Source organism: Protopterus annectens, chromosome 9.part0, assembly GCF_019279795.1.
Source record: "Protopterus annectens isolate FY-2018-M chromosome 9.part0, PAN1.0, whole genome shotgun sequence".
Classification (NCBI taxonomy): Eukaryota; Metazoa; Chordata; order Ceratodontiformes; family Protopteridae; genus Protopterus; species Protopterus annectens.
Genome location: NC_056743.1, coordinates 583,391,933 through 583,414,159, shown reverse-complemented (window position 1 = coordinate 583,414,159; position 22,227 = coordinate 583,391,933). Strand labels below are relative to the sequence as shown.

Genomic DNA, 22,227 nt, shown 5'->3' with positions numbered 1-22,227 from the left:
TAGTTTTCATCTACTTTAAGACAATATTATAGAGTTAATTCTTAAGTATTTACTGATGCTTAATTATTTAATTGATTGATTTTTAATTGATTCTTAATTGGTTGTATTTGAGCAAGGTATATAAGTGGGTAGGTTTTGTTATATGTATTGAGATCTGAAGAAGCGTGCAGAGGTTGTACGTGAAAGCGTTTGTTTTAATAAATACTGGATCCTATTAACTCTCCTGTGGTGGTTGTGCTCTGTTTTACATTCATTCGGCCTAGTAGCTTTCAAAGAAAAAATAGAAAGCAGGGGTCCTGCTAGTCAAAACTGTCAACACCACAGTCATGTGGTACATAAACAAGGAGGCACTCTGTATCAATTAGCTGTACAGATCTGGGAGACAGCTCACTCTCTGGGGTTGCACTTTATGGCACATTACTTTCCAGGTGTTCAAAACACTCTAGCAGATCACCTCAGCAGAAACTTGATGGATTCCCATGAATAGCATCTGCATCAGGAAATGTTTCTCAGCATAGTCCAGAAATGGGGAGCCCCACAGAGAGACCTCTTTGCCACTAAAGAACCCACATTTTCCTTTTTGTGTTTCTTCCCTGCCTCTTTTTCCTTAAGTCCTCCTAAAAATCAGGGAAGAGGGCCCAAGTGTCATTCTCATAGCCCCAGACTGGCCCAGGTAGCACTGGTATCCTCTGCTACTAAGTTTAACCAATGAAAATCCATGGCAGTTATCTTAGAGAATGGACCTTCTGACTCCGTACATGGGGAGGTTTGTGCATCCCAGTCTGCAGACCATTAGACTCTCAGCCTGGATAATCTCCAGCATCCACCTCCACGCATGCCCTAAAAAAACAAGCTCAAGACACTGTCAACGAGGCCAGAAGGCCCACTACTAGAATATCCTACTCAGCGAAGTGGAAAAGATTCTCCATCTGGTGCCAGCAGCAAGGCCTCAATCCTTATTCAGCCAGTATTTCTGCCATTTTAGATTACCTGGTTGACAGAGGCCTATCCTTTTTCTTCTATCAAAATCACACCTCTGCCATTTCAGCCCACACCTGTATTCTTCCTCTTATCTTTGCACACCCCCAGCTGAAACAATTCCTTAGGGAAGTGATCCATATCAGACTTCCCAGGAGGCAACCCACACCTTCACAGGACCTCGGTTTTGTTCTGGAAAAAATGATCCTACCCCTTTGGAACTGGCGGCTTCTGCAGACCTACATTTTTAACCTGCAAGGCTGCCCTTTTACTGGCTATCACGTCATCTAGGAGGATATCTGAGCTGTAAGCTGTCATGGCAGTGGAACCATTTCTCATATTTCACCCAGACAGAGTTTCCCTCAGGACTAACCCATCCTTTATGCCCAAGGTGGTCATGGACACATCTTTGAATCAAGCCATACAACTGTCCACCTTCTTCCACAGTTCTTAGAACCAGGCGGAGAGAATCCTTCATTTCTTGGATGTCCATAGGCAACTCCGCTACTATCCTGACTGAACTAAATCTTTCAGAAAATCAGACCATTTCCTTATGTCCTTTGCCACTGGCTCTGAAGGGAAGCCATTTTCCAAACAGCCTGTTTCCAAGCGGATTGCTCACTGTATTTCCTTTTGCTACAGCCATCGCAGTAAAAAGCCACGTGAAGCTGTCAGGACTCACTCTACTAGGGTCGCTGCTACCTCTGCTGCCTTCCTAAAGGGAGTCCCTACCAAAGATGTTTTGGAAGCTGCTACCAGATCATCTGTGCATACTTTTACCAAACACTACCACTTATCAGCCTTTTCGAGGTCTAGAGCAGGATTCGTCTCTGCAGTCCTGCAGGTCCTCCCTCTTCATAATCTTCCTTCCACCCTCCTCATAGCTTTGGTAATCATCCCACAAGTCAGGACTGCAACAGTGGAACATGAAGAACATAGTACAGTTTTATACACTTACCATAAATGTAGATGTTCGAGTGTATTCACTGTTGCAGTCTTCTTTCCCTCTCTCCTTCCCATTTTGCCTAGTAATAGTCTGCTTCTGTCATCTTCCCAAGACACTGGAACCCCTGGGTGTCCCCCCCCTCCTGGCCTAGTTTCTGTCTTAGACCCCTTGCTTATTGTCCATCATGGGGGCTTCTACCTTCTGGGGGGCAAGAAAAAACTGATGATATGGAGTCTGTTGGCTCCCTATATACCCATGCATACTGATGTCTGATAGGACATCCACCAACCTAAGGAGGAGGGAGATTTTTACTCTGGTAGTCGGGTCAGCCAGGGGCTTGCATAGCAGGAAATCCCACAAGTCAGGACTGCAACAGTGAATCCACTCGAACATGTACATTTATGGCAAGTGTACACAACTGTACTGTCTGAAAGATACAGTCTAAATAAGAAAGGGCTTAGGACAGAGAGCTGTTGGACATCCTAACTGCAAAAAAGAATTTCACCTGTCCAGTTGTTTTTTTAATTTCTCCAAGTTTTTTGGGTTTCTAATAGCATGACGAGAGTGGACTCCTTTCCTAATTCAAAGTACGATTGAAGTTCATGAAATTAGTATTGTTTCAATCTTTGATGTCAGCCAGTATCCACAATGTGCCCAGTAATGACTCCTGCAGTTCGTATGGAGTTACATGGATTGGTAGCATATCTAAATATGATTGTAAATTATTTTTTTATAAGACCCCCGTTGTTCCTACTACTATTGGAACTGTCTGGGTATATTTCTTCCACATTGCTGTTGTTTCTGCCTGCAGATCCTGATATTTTATGACTTTGTGTCTCTCTCTGTACACAAGACACTATAGTCGCTGGGTCACTGGGTGTGGCAATTTCAATGATCTTCTTTTCTTGGACCACTATATCTGGTTTTCTAGCATCTATCTTTTGAACTGTTGATAATGGGTGATCCCATGTGATATAAACGTCATCATTTTCTGTGATGCCTTGTGGCTCAACTTTCCAGTGTTTTTCAGCCACTTCAGTACCATAATGTTTGCACAATCCCCAGTGCAACAGTCTCGCCACATTATTATCCCTTTCAGTATACAGTCCTTCTGCCATTATTATGTCGCAACCAGCAACAAGGTGTGTGACTGTTTCCAATTCAGTTTTACAAAACCTACATTTGTCTGTTTCTCCCACATGTTCAATGGACTTTGTAAACCAGCGTGTACGTAGCCCACTGTCTTGGGCTGCCAATGTTAACCTTCATTTCTTGGTTTGAATTCGCCTCTCCTTAACCATTCCTGAGTTCGCTCTTGATCAACATGAGGCTCTTCCAGAAGTTTTCTATACTTGCAACTATATGTTTTTTCCACATTTCAACCGACAGTTTAAAAGCCTGACGCTGAGAACACTGACAGGTTAAGGTAAGTGTGCGATAGTGACGGACTTTAGGGTTAGGGGCGGGTTAAGTGAGTTAGGGTTAGGGTGCGGGTAAGGTAAGTGTGCGATAGTGACAGACCTTAGGGTTAGGGTTAGGGTTTGGGTTAAGGTTAGTGCATAGATAGTTGTGTATGTAAGGTTTAGTGTAGGTTTGTAAGTTTTTTGTTGTGCTTGTGTTGTGTATGTGTTTTTCGGAAAAGGTATTTGTTTTGTTTTGTTGATTATCGGGATTGTGGTTTGTCGGGCATGTGAAGTTTCGTGCTTTTAAACTGTCGGTCATCTCAGTTGTCGATCTTCTGGTCTCGGTGTTCTCATCATCGGTGTTTTGCGTGTTGATGTTTTAAAGTAGACCCCTTCATACATATACAAGATAACAACAGAGTTAATGTTAAAACTAAAATATGTTTTAAATAAATAGGGAAACAGTCTTTCATTTAAATGCAGTTTAAAATGTTAAAATGAATCCAGTCAAAACACTGGATGTCGTCTTAACTTTTGCAGTGTAGAGTTCCATCAGTTTTCAGTACAATTTTCAAGGTAGCCATAGGTGGATTGGATACTCTAAATTGTCCAGAGGTGCGAGTGAGTGGTGCGGATGAACTACTGTGGCAAGGCTAGCCACCCGGTGGTATAAACCTTGGCTTGAGATGATTGTCCCTGTTGAAGAGACACCCTGACCCCTTGAGTAAGTTGGGGAAAAAAGGGGTTGAGGATGGATGGATTTGGTTACATAATTCTCCCATGATGTTTTTCTTTCCTTCTGGTTTTGTTTTTTTTTTTGTTAAGCAACTTCCCCTGCTATCCATCTCATCTATTAATACAGCTTCATCTTTTAACTGTAATCATTAACTTGGATTCCATCTTTATGATATGGTTCTAGTTGTTACCTGAAGTATACAAACACCATTGCTCCTCATTTAGTGCAGTACCTCTCCTCATATGGGGTAAGTATAAGCATTTTGGCCAGATGTACTTCCCTTCTTACAAATCAATATAATTACCCTACTATAGCAACCTTAAAGCTGTTTAAGCTTATGCATTCTAAAGTCTGTAATCTATTGTCCCCATTATCCCTTTTCATACCTGAAAAAATGTTGGCCTGCATTCAGAAACATTTTCTTCAGCCTATGAGAAGTACAGAAATATCTGTGGAGACACTTCATTGAAAAATCTTGAACTAACGCAACTTTATAGGGTACCCCAGTAAAGCACAAATCCTCCATGCAGATGGGATTGGGATTTATTTAGATGTAGCGTTTCTGACAGAGCTAGGTCAGACATGGCTTTATAAGTCAAGCAGAGATCGCCTCTTAGAAGACTATATAAGACAGACAATAGCTGGAGTTTTTTGAGTCCGTCAGTGTAGGACATGTGTTTAAGGCCTAGGATCCTCTTCATGAGGTACTTTGGTGGCCTTTCCAGCTGTTGCATGTGTCTAGTGAGGTACATACCAAATGGGGCATTATACTTGATGATTGGCATAATGAGGGAAGAGTAGAGAGAGAGATGATGACCTCTTTCTTCCTGGATGCAAAACCCTTGGTAATGAGATGTGCCGCATAGAAGGACTTTCTTACCACAGTGGCAATGTGGTGGTCGAAGGAGAGGTTGCTGTCAACCTGCGTCTCCAGATCTCCTATAACGCCTTCAGTGGGCTCCCATCAATGTGGTAATTAGTAAGAACTGAGTTTTTCTCAAAGGGGCTGATTACGCATTTTTTTGGCATTAAGCTTAAGGCCATAGTTTTGACACCAGTCATTAGTCTCTGTGAGGCCTTTCTGTAGGATGTCTACATCACTTGGGGAGTTAATAATGGCTCCCAGATTGCAGTTGTTTGCGAACTTGGGTCAGCCAGAATCCCTCCGTGTTGGCCTGGAGTTCTGATAAGTAGATGCCAAACAAGACAGGACCCAGGAACTGATCCCTGTGGGACTCCACTTGTGACTGGACAGCAGTCTGACCTGGAGTCTGCTACTTTCACACTGTGGGTTCTATCTGTGAGCCAGTTTGCAACCACCTAATGATATAGGGGTTGATGCCTAGTTTGGTGAGTTTGTCAATAATTCCTGAGTGGGGAATGGTATCAAAGGCCTTGGCCAGATCGAGGTAGGCTGTATGAACTGCCTTGCCCTCACCCACAGTTATGGTGACTGACTCAAAGAAATCAACCAGGTTGAGCAGGCATGATCTACCTTTCACAAAACCAAATTGAGAGGGATCTAGAGTTTGGAGATTCCCTATATCCTTGTTAATTAGGTCCATGATGATGCGCTCCTTAGCCTTACATATCAGACTCGTCAGGCTAATGGGGCGATAATTCCTAGGGTCTGTAGTCACTCCCCCATTATGGAGAGGGATGACTGTAGCAGTGCGCCATTCAGTAGGGACAAAGCCTGAGGTGAGCTTGCGATTGAACAGGGCACACATATGTGATGCCAGTTCACTTTGTAGTTCATGTAGAACAGATCCAGGGATATTGTCGGGTCCCATGGAAGCTGTATTCTTGGCCTTGGACAATGCAGCTTTAACCTGTGCTGCAGTAATGCTGGGTGCCTGGCCAGTACTTCCTGTTTTCCTAGAAGGCCTCCTCCATCATAATTCAGTGTTAGGCAGTTTCTAAAATGTATTTTACATTTAAGACCTTCATAAATATCCAGTGACCCCAGCTCATGATCTAACATTTGGTCTACCTACACTGCCTTTACCTCCATTTGAATGTCTTCTACTGACCTAAACACGTGTCTTGGAACATTGTTTCTTATTGCTGCTAATTCTGCCAAAAGATTTCTGATTCAGTCTTCCATAAAAGAAGTTCGTCTTTAAGAACAAATTTCTCTTTTATGCTTAAGGTATTCTCTGAATATACCTTGAAGGAGGCTTTTCATTGTTTCTTTCCCAAGCAGGAAAATAAGAAGGATTCTTGCATTACGTAGGTACATATGGAGGTATAATGGGTAGGGACAAAAAACATGGGGCAATCTGATCCATTTGTTTGTTTGTTTTTTCATGATAGGAAAGCAAGGTTGACCAGTAGCTACAGAGGGTTGTTATAAGTGTTTATCAAATATTATTTTATATTTTGATAATTACAATAATACACTGGGCTCTTATAAGTGCTTATCAAATATTATTTTATATTATAACTACAGTAATACATTATCTGGGAAGTTTACTGCTTACTTTTTCCAGGTTACCACTCACCACTGCAGCCTTTTTTATAGAATGCATCTACTAAAAGTATCTGCCTGGCTGCTATATCGGCATCCATTCTTTCTCCAGGTTGGGTTTCCAGCCTAGTGGTAAAGCAAGTTTTGCTTCAGCATATCTACTGTTAGTGATGTGTAGACCTCTATTCAGTATGGAGTCTAAGGCAGCACTGTTTTGCATTGTTCTAGTACAACTGTATAAATCCTGCAGCAGTGATCTTTATGGTGTACGTACTGCTATTTTGTAACTGACCATAATGGTAGATGTATGAGTAGTATGATCATTTCTGCAGAAAATGCCCCTTTCCTCCTGACCTGTGATTTTGTGTTGCAGAGCATGTCTACTAACCTCTGCAAAGGATATTGTTTCATATGTACTTGTGTAATAGTGGTGTTGACAGACGGTTGGAACATTGGTGTCATGTCTTTATTTGTGTAAGGTTTTATTCTTCTCCCATTTTGGATTAAATGCATCTTTTCCAAACAATGGATATTGATAAAGGTCTTAGACAAATGTTTTGTACAGGGAGTAGATATTTGTAGCATCCCTCCATGTATGTCATCAACCTTTCTTCAGCATTCTACATTTGTAACGAATCACTCTTAACAAAGACCCATTCATGCCGATATATAAAAAAAGAACCTTCACACACTGTGTCAGCACACATGCATAGTAAGACTACAGGATTCATAGTTTTCTTGCATATTACACAAACACATGCAAGTGGATCTCTATTCACAAACCACTCACTCACTCACTGCAGCCCAACGTTTTTCAGAGCCAGAGGTAGATGTGGCCCTGTGTGGACATAGCCTAGATAAATTAGGAGACTGAGTGTTATACACGGTTTGAAAGTTGCTCATTGTCGCAATTCATAAACTTCCATACTACTCAGTGTCCATGCAGAGCATTGTAGGTGCAGGGCTGCTATTAGCCACACACTTACATTGCTGTGTAAGCAGAGCAAAGTCCAGTAGAGGGCTGTGCTACTTTGATTCACTCTGCTGAGCTTGCCAGTGCAGTGTTCAGTGAGTGAGTGTGCGTGTTTGTGAATGTGCATGACTCTGTGTGTAGATACTGGGGCAGTGTGTCAATGATTACTAGGATGTAGTTTCTAGTAGCTTGTGTTTGTGTGTGTATGTAGCCTCCCAGGATGTAGGATAGCTTTTGTTTTATGTAAGGTTCTAACCATAGCCCCATCCATAAAAAAATTGTTGAGATGGTGTCCATATGGGGCATAATACATTTTTATTCATAAGGAGAGTTGTGGGATGTTGGTTCATTTGTTAAAAATATGTTGAAAATCTCCAAACTGTCACGAGAGCAGCAGAAGGGTTGAGCGTCATATCAGAAGAAAGAAAGTGTGTTTCATTGGTGTGCTAGAAGGTCATGAGGGCCAGGGCATTGGAGTGTGGACTTATTCTTCCAGACTGACCATGCAAATAGAGTAGGAAGCAGTAGCAGATCTGGATGGCTGAGATGCACTGTAAAGTTCATTCCTTCTGCATGAAACAGTGGATCTGAAGTAGGAGATTCATTTGTCTGCAACCTGTGGGTTATGGATCCGATATCGGATCCGAACCGGCATGGTTTACCAGCTATGGATCCGAGCTCTCAGCTCCTCCCCTCACCCATAATGCCCTGCTCTCCCTACATGACCTCAGATCTAGTTTGCCGCGCTGGTGACCAGATTAGTGTTCCTGAGCTCTTCAGCTAAGTGAATTTTTCAAGTGTTTAGTCAGTTAAAATTTAATTTTTGTTGTGAAAGTTGAGTGAAAGTCTAGGATTCCCTTTTACATAGTTATACTTATTTAGTGTTTTAATATTATTTTTACTTAATTTCCCTCCCCTCGCTGGTAGCGTAGTGTGTGTTTGGGCCTGTTTTGTGTGTTAGTTGCTTTTACTTCTACCTTTAGTTTAAGTAACTTTTAGTTCTTTGGGATGTCTGAACAACCCAAAGCTGTGTTCTCTAAGTGCTCCGTGTGTGGCCATAAGCTTTCCCCTGCTGATGGCCACACTCGGTGCATTAGATGCCTTGGGGTTGAACACCTCACTTCTGGATGTTCCATTTGTGCAGGGTTCAACCCCAGGGCATTGAAGGAGCGGAGGTCCAAGCTTGTCTTGGCGGGACTTTTGCCCCCGGACTCGGCTCCGGCCTCCGCTCCTTCGGGGGGAACCGTTTCTACGGTTGCCTCCTCTCCGGCTCCCCCTCCTCCTCCTGGGACTCAACCTCCCTGTAGTGGTTCGGAGGAGAGGGAAGCTAGAAAGAAGGACCGGAGGGAGAAGCACCATAAGCGGCGGGCCGAGACCTCTGTTTCGGCCCCGCCTGCCAAGCGGGCTTCTCCTCTGGCCTCCTTGTCTGCTGGTTCTCCCCCTCCTCGGCTCCGGTCACCTGTGTGCTTTTCACCGGGACCTGAGGAGGAGGAGACCCGATCTCCATCGAGGTTATCCAGGAGGCACTCAAGGCCTACCTCGGTAGCCTCGTCGAGATCGACCTATAGCTTGTCAGACGCTGATCTGGACCGGATGATGAGAAGGTTCATCCAGGCCCAGATGCAGATGGGAGTGCTCTTGCCTCCCCCCCCTCTGGGGGGGAGCTCGACCCCTTTCTTTAAACCAATTGCTCCTTCTCCGACCCGCTACCCGGGTTCGGAGCAGTTGGAGCCGAGCAGCCGAGCCGGGGTGGGTCGGCGCCGATAGTACTTGGTACTTCGGATCCGACCCTGCCCTCGAGTGCTTCGGATCCGACCTCTCGGAGCCTGGATCCGAGCTTCGGATCCGGGGGGATCACTGCTCCTTCGGCGCCGTCGGTGTCGGAGCGCACTGTCCCTTCGGATCCGAGTGCTTCGGCGCCGGCTCCGATCCACTCCTCGGATCCGAGGGGGAGCCGATTGTCGGATCCATTGGTCGAGGTCGGCTCCCCTTCGGCTTTTGATGTAGTGGAGAGGGCCCTGTTGAGGGTCTCCGGACCCCCGGCACTTGCTTCGGCTCCGTCCACGCTCCATCTGCACTGGGTCAGGCTTCCACCATCCGGCCCTTGGGACAGCCCGCTCCTTTGCCCCAAGCTGTTCCCTTGGAACAGGTCACTGTTTGCGAGGAGTCCTCTGACAGCCCCCCGGAGGATGTTCCCCGCAAACATACGTGCAAAAGGAGGCACATTGACTCCCCTGAGTCTCTCACAGATGACACGGACTTGGAGGAAGGGGAAGGCTCCCCAAGATCACCCCCTGAGGATGTCTCATTTGGAGGCATCATGGAAATGCTCCGCATAAGGGGGGGGGTGGTCTGCCCCCAAGTCTTCTTCGGACGAGTCCGTGTTCTTGGAGGCATTTGAAGTGGGCCCGTCTACCTCTTGGGTGTCCCCTCCTGCCGACCCCCTGGTGGACCTCATTACCACCAGGGCGTGGAAGGAACCGGACACCGTGGAGCCAATCCCAAAAAGGCCCGACCGTATTCTCAGTCCCCCGGCTGACCGTGCCCATTGGAGTAAGGGGCCTCCGGTAGATGCCATGTTGACGGCGGCTGCCACCAAGAGGGAACTTGCTCAGGAGAGTCCCTCAGTCCATCCCCGAGCAAGGAGTCTCGGATGATGGACCGCTTGGGAAGCGGATGTTTAGTTCAGCGACCTTCTCAGTGAGGGCGCTGAACTACCTGGCACATGTGATTAGGATGCAGCGCGATCTTATAAAAGAATACGCTGCATCCCCCCCAGAGTCCATGTCGGAGGAGGACAAAGTGCTGCACTCCACCTGTATGGCCACTCTCAGGTCTGTCACTAATACCTCTATGCGGCTACTGTCCCATGCTACGGAAGGTGCCGCTAGAGCCGCAGGGGCAGGCCTAGTTACCAGACGTCAGGCCTGGCTCCGCCATTGCGATTTCACGGAGCCCTTCAAGGCGTCATTTGCGAACACCCCTTTCGATGGTTCTGCCCTCTTTGGCAAAACTGTTCGTGACACTTTGACCCAGAGCGAGAAGGACGGGAAGACGCTGTCTGCCGTCGGAATCTGCTTCTCTGTACCCCAGAGGCCCTATTCTAGGAACCAAAAGGGTCAGAAGAAGATGTGGATCCGGAAGTCGCAGCAATCCCAGCCTGCTCCGGACAACCAGTCCTTCCTTGGCAGAGGAGGACAGGGAGGACGCCGCCCTAGGGGCAGAGGGGCTCCCAGGAACTTTGGGTCCAGAGAACCCTTCTCTGAACGGCCCGCGCAGCAGCCCTGAAGGGTTGCCCGGCTGCTCCACTCTGGAGGCAGTCGGGGGACGTTTTTCGGAGCACCTAGCGGCATGGGAGTCCATAACATCAGACCGCTGGGTCCTCCAGATCATATCCAGAGGATACCGTATCCCTTTCCGTCACATGCCAAAATTGAAGTCCCTCCCCGACGTTCCACCCGGTCAGTGGGAGGCTGCTTTGGCAGAAATTGGCCATCTGCTAAAGAAAAGAGCCATCCAGCCCGTCCCCCCAGACCAGATCGGATCAGGGTTCTACTCCAGGTTCTTTTTAGTGCCAAAAAAGACGGGGGATCTAAGACCAATTTTAGACCTTTCTCTCTTGAACCTGGCAGTTCCCAAGGAGAAGTTCCGAATGGTTATATTGCAGTCTATTCTCCCCCTGCTGGGAGAAAACCACTGGATGTGCTCCATAGACCTCAAGGATGCGTACTACCATATACTAATGGACAGGCGCTCCAGGAGGTTTCTCCGCTTCCGGCTGGGAGCCAGTCACTACCAATTTCGGGTCCTTCCCTTTGGTCTCACCACAGCCCCCAGGGTGTTCACCAAAGTATTAGCAGTGGTAGCGGCCCACCTGAGGCTTCAGGGGGTGCAGGTCTTTCCCTACCTGGACGACTGGCTTCTCACCGCCCCAACAAGGCATCTACTTCTCCTGGCGCGAGACTCCTTTCTCCATCTTGCTCCTCGTCTGGGCATCACGATAAACACAAAAAAATCCAACCTAGCACCCACGCAGTTCATAGATTTTATAGGTGCCAGGTTAGACACGAGGAGATTGAGAGCCTTCCTCACTGCGGACAGAGTTCAAAACCTGGAGCTCCAGGTGCGGGCCATTCTCCACTCAAGCTCAGTTCCGGCGGAGTTGGTCCTGAGGGCCCTAGGGTCCATGGCGGCAGCGATAGCGCTTCTTCCTCTCGCCAGGTTCAATATGCGCATCCTTCAATGGACACTCCTAGTTCAGTGGTCGTATCTTGCTCTTCCTATGCATCATCCCATTGCGGTCAGCAAGGCTTGCAAGCGGTCCCTCCTGTGGTGGCTACACTCTCCAGATCTCCACGGAGGCCGCCCCTTTTGTGCCTCTCTTCCTCTCGCCACGGGGACCACGGACGCCTCCCACCTCGGGTGGGGGGGGGCATTTTGCAGGCCGGACGGTCCAAGGCACGTGGAACGATTCAGAGACCTCACTGCATATCAATGTTCTAGAGATGAGAGCAGTGCTCCTAGCGTTGCTAGCACTTCAGGCCTTTCTTCCCTTGGGAACAATTGCGATTCAATCGGACAACATGTCTGTTGTCTGGTATATCAACAAACAAGGAGGAACCAGGTCTTACCCTCTTTGTCGAGAAGCCATGAGAGTGTGGGAATGGGCAATCTCCACCAACCGCTTTCTCATAGCAACGCATATTCCGGGTCGGTCCAACATCCTGGCGGACAAACTCAGTCGCACCATTCTCACCCTTTGCGAGTGGTCTCTCAATACTCAGGTAGCGGAACGCATCTTCGCACGGTGGGGAACTCCTTGTTGCGATCTTTTTGCGTCTCCCTCAAACACCAAGTGCAACAGTTTTTTCGCTCTAATACCTCCTCCCAGAGGTGCCCCAAGAGATGCTCTGGTGCATGCTTGGCCACCCGGTCTTCTGTATGCTTATCCCCCCTTGCCTCTGATGCTCCAAGTTCTTCAGAAAGCCTCTCGGTTGGGGTGCAGAATGATTCTCATTGCTCCATTTTGGCCTTGACAGATCTGGTTCCCTTTCCTAAGGTCTCACTCAGTGAATCCTCCTTGGATTCTAGATCCCATTCCGGATCTGATATCTCATCCTTCCCGCTTATCTCCCCCGAATCTGGACAACCTGAAGCTGACCGCTTGGCTGCTCCAGTTCCACTCCTGATCAGGACTCCCGGTATTTCGTCCCCTGTTAAGGCCATCCTGGTGGCGGCTCATAAGCCATCCACTAGGAAAGTCTACCGCAGTAAGTGGAAACGGTTCTCCTTGTGGGCGGAGCGGCAAGGCCTAAACCCCTTCACAGTTCCTCTCCCTTTGGTGCTTGACTTCTTAACCTCTCTTTTTAATGATGGTGCCAGCAGTTCCACGGTCAAAGTTCAACTTGCGGCAATTTCTCATTATCATATTGGTCATGACTCCAGTCCTCTGATGTCTGCCAAATTGTGTAAGATTTTCCTAAAAGGTACTTTCCTTCTCAGCGGTTCCTCCTTGGGACCTTTCTTTAGTCCTCCAGGCCTTGACCGCCCCCCCTTCGAACCGGCGGCTATGGTAGATCTGAAATTCTTATCTTTCAAGACCGCATTTTTAGTAGCCATTACTTCGGCCAAGAGAGTCTCAGAGCTTCACGCATTATCAGCTAAACCTCCTTACTTGGTCTTTCATCCGGACCGTGTTTACCTCAGGACCAACCCGTCCTTTCTTCCTAAGGTAGCTTCAGAAGCAAACATTAATCAGTCCATTAACCTCCCTGTTTTCTTTCCTAAATATCAAAACAAGGGTGAATACAAGCTTCATTCCTTAGATGTTCACAGGCAACTTAGGTTTTATCTAAACAGGACGGCTGGTCATAGGCAATCCGACCAGTTGTTCATTTCCTTTGCTAAATTTAATTTGGGCAAGCCAATTTCTAAAGTCTCATTATCTCGCTGGATTTCACAATGTATCTTATTGGCTTATCAAGCTTCTGGAAGGCCCGCACCGGAGGGTGTACATGCCCATTCAACCCGGTCTGTCTCTACCTCGGCCGCATTTAAGGCTAGGATTCCTCTAGATGATATTTGTGCAGCAGCCACTTGGGCTTCATCTCATACCTTTATTTCCCACTACAAGCTGGATCTTACATCTAGGGGTAGAGCATCCTTTGGCTCCGCGGTGCTCCGGAATATCCTTCCATGATGGCCGCCCAAGGTTCAGGTAGCTGGGGACTCTGTCCCACAGGTTGCAGACAAATGAATCTCCTACTTCAGATTTAGAAGTTATGTACTCACCAAAACGTTCCATCTGAGTAGGTGTATTCATTTGTCTGCAACCATCCCGCCCTCCTATCCCCCTGGCCTTTTCAGTTTCCTGCATATGATGTGTTACCCTTTTCAGGGTGTTCATGCTGTTGGCAAACTCGATCTGAGGTCATGTAGGGAGAGCAGGGCATTATGGGTGAGGGGAGGAGCTGAGAGCTCGGATCCATAGCTGGTAAACCATGCCGGTTCGGATCCGATATCGGATCCATAACCCACAGGTTGCAGACAAATGAATACACCTACTCAGATGGAACGTTATGGTGAGTGCATAACTTCTAAATTTTTAAAAAGCTTGGTGAATTTAGAGGACTTAATTGTTTTCCAGTGACACCTTCATGGTGGAAGAGGAGCTAGACTCGCACTATCTTTGCATTCCTGCACTGCATGGTAGAGCAGGCTCCTAGGGTGCCCAGTCAAGCATATTTTTAATTTGCTCAGCTGAACAGTTTTAAGCATGCAAATTATTTCGTAATGTGATTCAGTACAATGCAGAGTATGCAAGACTCTCAAATCTCACTTTTGCTGAGCAATGCAGTTCAGCTTATCTGAGGAGCAAGACTTACACTGCTATGCATCTTTCTGTAAATGCCACCCCAGACCTTACAGAAACTACACTCATATAAATCAAACCCCCAGAAAAAAATTCCAAAATTAGAATGAAAAAATTAAATGAAGTACCGAAAAAAGAAAATCAGCATCACAAACAGATGTTTGGTAATGACACTGCCAGCAAAGCAGACCCACTTCTAAAGTCCGTCATCAATAACTAGCTGAAATCACAACTAAACAATACAATTTACATATCTGAACATGACTTTTATTACACTAATAAAACAGTACCAGAGAATTACATGCCAATTTTAAAATATTAAAATTTACTGTTGAATTATAGCAGAAAACTATCCAGACTACCACCCATTCATAAAAGTTGCACTGCATACTGTTCAAGACCCAGGAGCACTTGCTATATTTCCCTTTCATATTAAGGGGAAGCAGTCCAGACTATTTCTTTTTAATGTAAATTGACAGCTATGTTGAATGAGTTAATGAGATAGTTGCTCTGTTTTTTTATCTAGGTCCTGAGTAATCGGAGCCTTAAGCTGACATTTAGACTGCATTTTATCTGGTTTTGGAATGTGATGATGTTCAGTCCATTGCTAAATTTTGTGCATTACTTTGTTTAGCACAAGAGGCTCTATCAATGACATGCCCGTCACTGAAGATACGTCCACTTTCTGCAGCAACATGGCAAACAAAACTAAAGGCAAAGAGCTTGGCAGGTAAAAAAAATGCTTTTACTAGAATATTTATCAGTAATTACATGTTGGTACGTAAGCTGTAATGCCCAGCAGCATGGATGTAACAGTGAAATAATGGACCACCAGGGTGTTATGTGGCATTGTCTCCCCCCACACCTGAAAAGTCCATTGTTTTCCTTTAACACCCACCATGGAGAGCATTATTGCTCTTGGACTATGTTGTTTTGTATTTTTATTAGTGTTTTATGTAGGTGTGTGTGTGTGTGTGTGTGTGTGTGTGTGTGTGTGCGCGCGCATATAAATATATATATATATATATATATATATATATATATATATATATATATATATATGGGATCTGGACACATGCTTGACTAGCATATGTCCGAATCACAAAACATCGAACACACATACACGAAAGCGCTTAACATCGACAAGCGCTTCCGTGTGTGTGTGTATGTGTGTGTGTGTCTGTTTCGTTGATCGGACTACAGTGCGGATAAGCGAAAATTCCCTTTTCCCCACTGTAGTACAATCTTGGAGTGAGAATAATAAAGTAGGGGGGGTGTGAGGGGGGTGAAGCCCCCCTTCAGAAACTTAGATTTTTTTTTTGAACTACACATACACGGAAGTGATTTTCGATGTTAAGCGCTTTCGTGTATGTGTTCAATGTTTTGGGATTCAGACATATGCTAGTCGAGCATGTGTCCTAGACCCATGCATATATATATATATATATATATACATATATATATATATATATATATATATATATATATATATATATATATATATTAAATGGAGTAGAACGTTGACAGTTGGTTGATTGACACCATTTACTCGACAGGTGAACATGGTTGACATGTGGTTGATCGACAGTTTACAGGTAGAGGAATTCTCCCTGGAAATTGTGCTGTCTCAGAGTTGGTATATATAATTAGCAGGAAGTTTGGCGGGGCACAGGGGGGCTTGCCTCCCTGCAAAAACACTTTGTTTTGGTTTAGCCTGCTCTGGGATAATCCTTGGAGCATGCAGAGTACATGTTGACATTACGCATTTGATATCGACCAACCAACTGTCAATGTTGTACTCTGTTCAAAGTATCTGAGTACAAACACACGCATATTATATTTTGATGTGAAATAGCTCTTCCACCTAATGTTTAGTCAGTGTTACATATGTAATTAAAGAAGTGCTTTACATCCAAAATGTAAATTGTGCAAGTATTTAGTAATGTCTGCATGCGTGCACACACACACACACACACACACACACACACACACACACACACAACAGCAGATACACAGGCATATACACACAGAAGCAGAGGCAAAGATGCATACTCAAACACATACATGACACAAAGGCAGTGGAATGCTGATGTGAACTAATACTTTTTACTAAACTAATGCAGCTTTTCAGTTACTTGTGCTTTCAGGCTAGTATGATCTCTGGAGTTGAGTTGCATTAAAAACACATTACTTAAATATCCACTTATTCTTAGAAAGGGAAATACATAAACAATCGCACACACACACACACACACACACACACACACACACACACACACACACACACACACACACACACACACACACACACACACACACACGTCATCATAACTGCTGCAGTTGTTAGTTTTAGTTTTAGTTTGCTTTTCCTTTTTTTTCCCCCCACTTGCTAACTGAAGCTTTTCTAGTGCTGCATTTAGTGAGCAATAAGGAATTGTCAGTTAAACCTACACATTTTATTCTTGACTCATGGATTTCTTATGGTACCAAAATAGTAGTATTTTTTTCTGAGCTGTCCCTGTACAATAATTCAGTCATTTGGAACACTGAACGTCCAAGGGAAAATAACTGTTTTCCAAACTTATTTCCTGAAGTAAACTAAACTCCTGTTTCTTCATGGCTAACTGTGTTCTGCATGCAAGTACAGATCAGTCAGCATTTGTACATGATGCTGCTGTGTATTTAGTCCAAGTGCACATTTTCAGGCAGATTGCTAGACATCTTAATATGTACTTTGTTTCCTAGGGTGAGAGTTTGGTTTAGTTTTAATAGGATCTTAGTGTAGGAAAACTTGATTTATACTTTATCTTTTCAAGCATGAAAATATGCTGCATAATTCTGGTATTACAATATCAAGAAAAGGCATTTGATTAAAATCCTCCTGTGTATGTGAAAAAGTTGTTAAAATCTCTTTTGGCTGCATTACGTTCTTTCTCCTGGCTTTTAGTTTTGCTATTGTAGTCCATAAATCATTTTTTAAAGAAATTGATTACAATTATTTAAAGGCATTATAGAATGTATATATGCAATAGACAGTCACACAAGTGTTAGCTGTTACTGCATTAGTTAGAATTTTTTAGTGGTTATTGTGAAAATGTGACAGTGACCTATAAAGTATGTGCCCATAATCTTACTGTTTGGGCCCCATCACCATTACTTAAAATGATGTTTGTATTTGGGTGGGAGTATGTTCATAGGTTCATACTAGGCTATCTGCCCTAGGGCATTTATAAGCCTAGCCAGAATGTGTTTGGCTTTCGCCACCCATTTTAAATTTATTTTGCTATGTCCTTTTTCGAGGTTAGTATACTGTGCCTCTGACTAACAGTGACACAGAAATGATACCCGGGGTAAACCTACGATCTCCCATCCACTCATCAAGATTCCTCTTGAAGAGAGTCAATGAGGGACTCTGCCTAACCTGGACTGGGATTTTATTCCAGAGTGAAGGGAGCCTCTGGGTTATGAATCTGTCCCTCCAGCATGTCCTATTTATTTCAGTGCTGAGGTTCAAGTCTCTCGAGCGCGTAGCTCGATGGGATTTGGATTTTCTGAGGTGCAGCATGTCCATTAATTCCGGGTTGGACATGGCTTTATACGTCAGGCACAGATCGCCTCTGAACAGGCGGTATGCCACTGAGTAGAGCTGGAGTTTCTTTAACCGGGCAGCATATGGCATCTGTTTGAGCCCTTTGATCCTCTTGGTGAGGTACTTTTGGGGTCTTTCCAGTTGCTGCAGGTGTCTGGTAAGGTACATCCCAAAAGGGGCATTGTACTCAATTATGGGCCTGATGAGGGATGAGTAAAGAGGCACGATGGCGTCCCTGATCTAGATGTGAATCCCTTCATGATTAGGTGGGCTAAATAAAATGTTTTTCTAACCACTTTGGCCACGTGGTTGTCAAATGAGAGATTGCTATCAACTTGGGTCCCCAGGTCCCTAATTACTTCTTCTGTACTTAATGGATTACCACCTATGTGGTAATTTGTGGGCACTTTGTTTTGACAAAGGGATAACTATACACTTTTTGGCATTTAGCTTGAGGCCATGGCTCTGGCACCAGTTGTCTGTCTCTATGAGGCCCTTTTGGAGGATGCTTGTGTTGGCTGGAGAGTCGATTATGGTGCCCAGTTTGCAGTCATCTGCGAACTTGGTCAGCCACAGTCCTTCCGTGTTGGCCTGTACCTCCGAGAAATATATACTGAACAAGAGAGGTCCCAGGACTGAGCCTTGTGGGACACCACTTGTAACTGGTTTGGAGTCTGACATGGCTCCAGCAATTCTAACCATGTGGGTTCTGTCCTTGAGCCAGTTTGCAATCCATCTAGTGACATAGGGGTTTATATTTAAGCTGGTGAGCTTATCTATAATTCCCGAGTGGGGTATTGTATCGAAGGCTTTTGCGAGGTCCAGGTAGGCTGTGTGGACCACCTTCCCCTCGTCAATGGCCTTGGTGACTGTTTCAAAGAAATCAACCAGGTTTAAGAGGCAGGATCTGCCCTTAACAAAGCCGAACTGGGTAGGATCCAGTGTTTGTAGGTCCCCAATATCTTTATTTATGAGGTCCATGATGATCCTTTCCATAGCTTTGCAGACCAAGCTAGTCAGGCTTATGGGGCGATTAGTTTCCAGGATCAGTTGAGGCACCACCTTTATGGAGAGGGACCACTGTTGCTGTACGCCACTCTTTGGGCACATATCCTGTAGTAAGGCTGAGATTGAACAGTAGTTTTATGTTTGGGTTTAGCTCTTCTTGGAGTTCATGTAGGACGCAGCCCGGGACACCGTCTGGTCCCATTGATGCTGTGTTTTTTGCTTTGGAGAGGTCGGCTCTTACCTGAGCATCTGAGATGTCAGGGGGGCAGCACTCTGCTGGGATAGATATTTGCCCTTTTGATGGCGGGGGGGGAGTTTGCGCTGAACCTGTCAGCTATGATGTTTGCAATGTCTGTGGGTTCGGTGTATTTTTTGTCATTTTGGACTAATTCCGAGCATATCTGGGAATTACCACCCAGGTTCCTAACATAACTAAAGAAAGCCTTGTGATTATCCTTAGTGTCCTGTGCAATTTTTCTCTGTAAGCTGGCCTTAGACAGTTTTATGTGTGCCCGTAGTTTTTTGCTAATACTGATCAGTGATGGCTTCCCTTTTTGGGATTTTGCTCTATCATGTAGTAGCTTCCTCCTTCTATTGTATAGTTTGTTTATGGCTGGGGTCCACCAGACAGGACGTCTGCCTTTGGAGGATTGGGTCTTGGTTTTATTTGGGATCACATGATCCATGCATTCCTGAAGGTGTTCATAGAATGCGTTTCTAAAGGATTCTGCGGTCTGGGCCGTATTTTCCACAGGCCCGGGGGCTTTGAAGGATTCCACCTCAGCTTTGAGGAATGTGAAATTTGCTTTAGAGAAGTTTTTCACTGTGGTTTTCTGGGCAGGGGGTGGGGTCAGGATGTGAACATCCAGTGAGATTAGTTTATGGTCTGATCTTACCAGTGAGGGATACACTTCTGGTCTGGAGCATAGAGTCCCCATGTTGGTGATGATCAGGTCCAGTATGTTTTCCCCTCTTGTGGGAGTGGTAAGTTGTTCCATAGCATTTGAGTTTATAAATTCTAGGAACCTTTGAGCTAGGGAGTTGGAGCTAGACTAATGCTCCCAGTCTATGTTTGGGTAGTTGAAGTCACCCAATATAATGGTGTTTGGAGAGACCTTCATATTTTCCAGTGTTCTCAGGAAGGCCGAGTGGGGTTCCTGGGTTTGGGAGGGTGGTCTGTAGCAGGCTATAAACTGGAAGGCAGTTTTACCCACTGTTAGGTGCACATGGATAGTCTCTGATGCTTCGTGCTTTCCCACCAACCTGGAGGTGTGGGTATCTTTGATGAATATCGATACTCCCCCTCCTTTTGTGGTTCGGTCCAAGTTTTGGGGCTGAAAAGCATGGTATGAGGTGTAACCTGGTAGTGCTGGGGTGCTCTCGGGAGCCCTGAACCAGGTTTCTGTTACTGCACAGATATCGATGTTCTCCATGCTAAGGAGAGTTTCAAGTGCGTGCATCTTGAGGTTTAGACTTCTGGCGTTGAGTAGCATTACTCTTCGTTTCTTATCCCTTGTGATACCTATGGAGGTGGGTTTGTCTTTTGAGTCTTGCCTAAAAAAGGCACTATGGGGGTAGCAAGAGCCTTTGCCAATATCCAAAGCCCAGGGTGACAGGTGCAAGCCGTCCCTAGCGAAGCATCGTGGCTTGTCGAGCATATCATCCCAAGCTGACAGGCATTGGATCCCCTTTGAATGACACCAGTACTTAAGCCAATTGTTGAAATTGATCATCTTGTCTTCATATTGTAGCATCATTCTTGGTGAGGGTAAGATGCTACTCAAGGTCAGGGTCATACCGGCCTGGGCTACATGCTCAGAGAGCTCCTTTATGTTTCTTTTCATGTAGTCCAGGGAGGTACGTCTCAGGTCATTCACACCAGCATGGACAATGACTGAGTCATATTTGTACTTGCCTTGGAGTGACCTGAGTGCTTGTGTTATGTGGCGGATCTTAGCGCCCGACAGGCTGCTCCCTGTGACCCTCTCCTTGTTCAGCCTGGTGAGCGGGACGTCAGTGTGCCTGACGATAGAGTCACCTATTACAAGTGTATCAGGTGTGTTGTTTAGTCTTAAGGGCTGTGACTGTTCGGCACACTGGCTTTTTGAGATATGTGTTGCACGTGTTTTGTTTTGGGGTAGCGGCTGCTTGGGTGTCTGCTTTGGAGGTCTCTGCTGCTTCGGCAGATCTTTATTTAGAGCCTCCGAGTATGTTTTTGTGTGATTATGTGTTTGGTTTACTGTCGTGGTAGGTCTATGTGAGACTGGAATTGTAGTGAGTGTGGTTTCCTTCTCCTCCTGACTGGTTATGCCACTACTGAGTTGAGAGAGCTTAGCCTCCGGTTTGGCTATATGGTTGCATCTCTCACATGTGTTGGAATTTGTTGGGAGGAGGAGGGGGTCATCTGTGTACATGAGGCAGTTGTAACATTGCCTCAAGATTCCCAGATTCACCAGCTGGACCGGAGAGGAGATTGACAACTGACCTTTGGACATGCTAGAATAATATTGGGAATTCCTTAATAATTGAAAACCAGGGCCAGTGGGGAGTGAGGGTGTAGTGCTTTTAATTTTTAGTGCTGACTTATATAATTGCTTTAGTGAGCAAGTGCCAGGTAACTTAAGTGCAATGTGTTACAGGTAACTTAAATGCAAAAACAACAAACAGTAACTTTCTTTCAAGTGAAACAAGGAAATAAGTACAGTAAGCAATGCAGATATCACTAGTGATCCACAGAAGCTGAGAAGCCGCATATTAGGTGGAATTAGCGTTCCAGGGAAATAACAAGCAAACAAACAACAAGCATATAAACAATGCTAGATTCAGCAGGCCTGGATCTAGTCTATGCTACAGCAAACAAGGTGTACCAATTTCAGTAAGATACAGTTCAAATATTCAGGCACTATAAACCTTTAACCAGAAATTCCCAGCTCAGAAGGGCAGAGTCCAGCCTCTTCTCCCACAAGAGTGCAGACCACAAACCTTCTTAATGTAAAATAACTGGCCTGAAGCCCAAGTGCTTAAACCAGAACTAATACACTTTAAGAATAACAGACACTGGGCTCTCAATCAGCAATTCCCAACTTAGAAGGATGAAAGCTACCTGTCCTGCCACCACAGTGCATGCCACAAACCTTCCTAATGTAAAACAACTGGTCTGAAGCCCAAGTGCTTAATCCAAAAGACTTAGAATGATAGCTACACTTTAATCAAGTTACTACCAAGCAGTAATAAATACAATTGAATACTTTAG

General features: G+C 45.3%; 1 protein-coding gene across 2 annotated transcripts in view; it reads left to right on the top strand.

The window, feature by feature from the left end:
* The window catches only part of R3HCC1 (R3H domain and coiled-coil containing 1), a 682,694-nt gene that overhangs the window by 454,314 nt on the left and 206,153 nt on the right, over nt 1-22,227 (top strand). For both annotated transcript variants that reach the window (XM_044083119.1, XM_044083120.1), the window contains exon 7: nt 15,012-15,107. In XM_044083119.1, the coding sequence (XP_043939054.1) occupies nt 15,012-15,107 (96 nt within the window). The remainder of the gene's footprint in view (nt 1-15,011; nt 15,108-22,227) is intronic.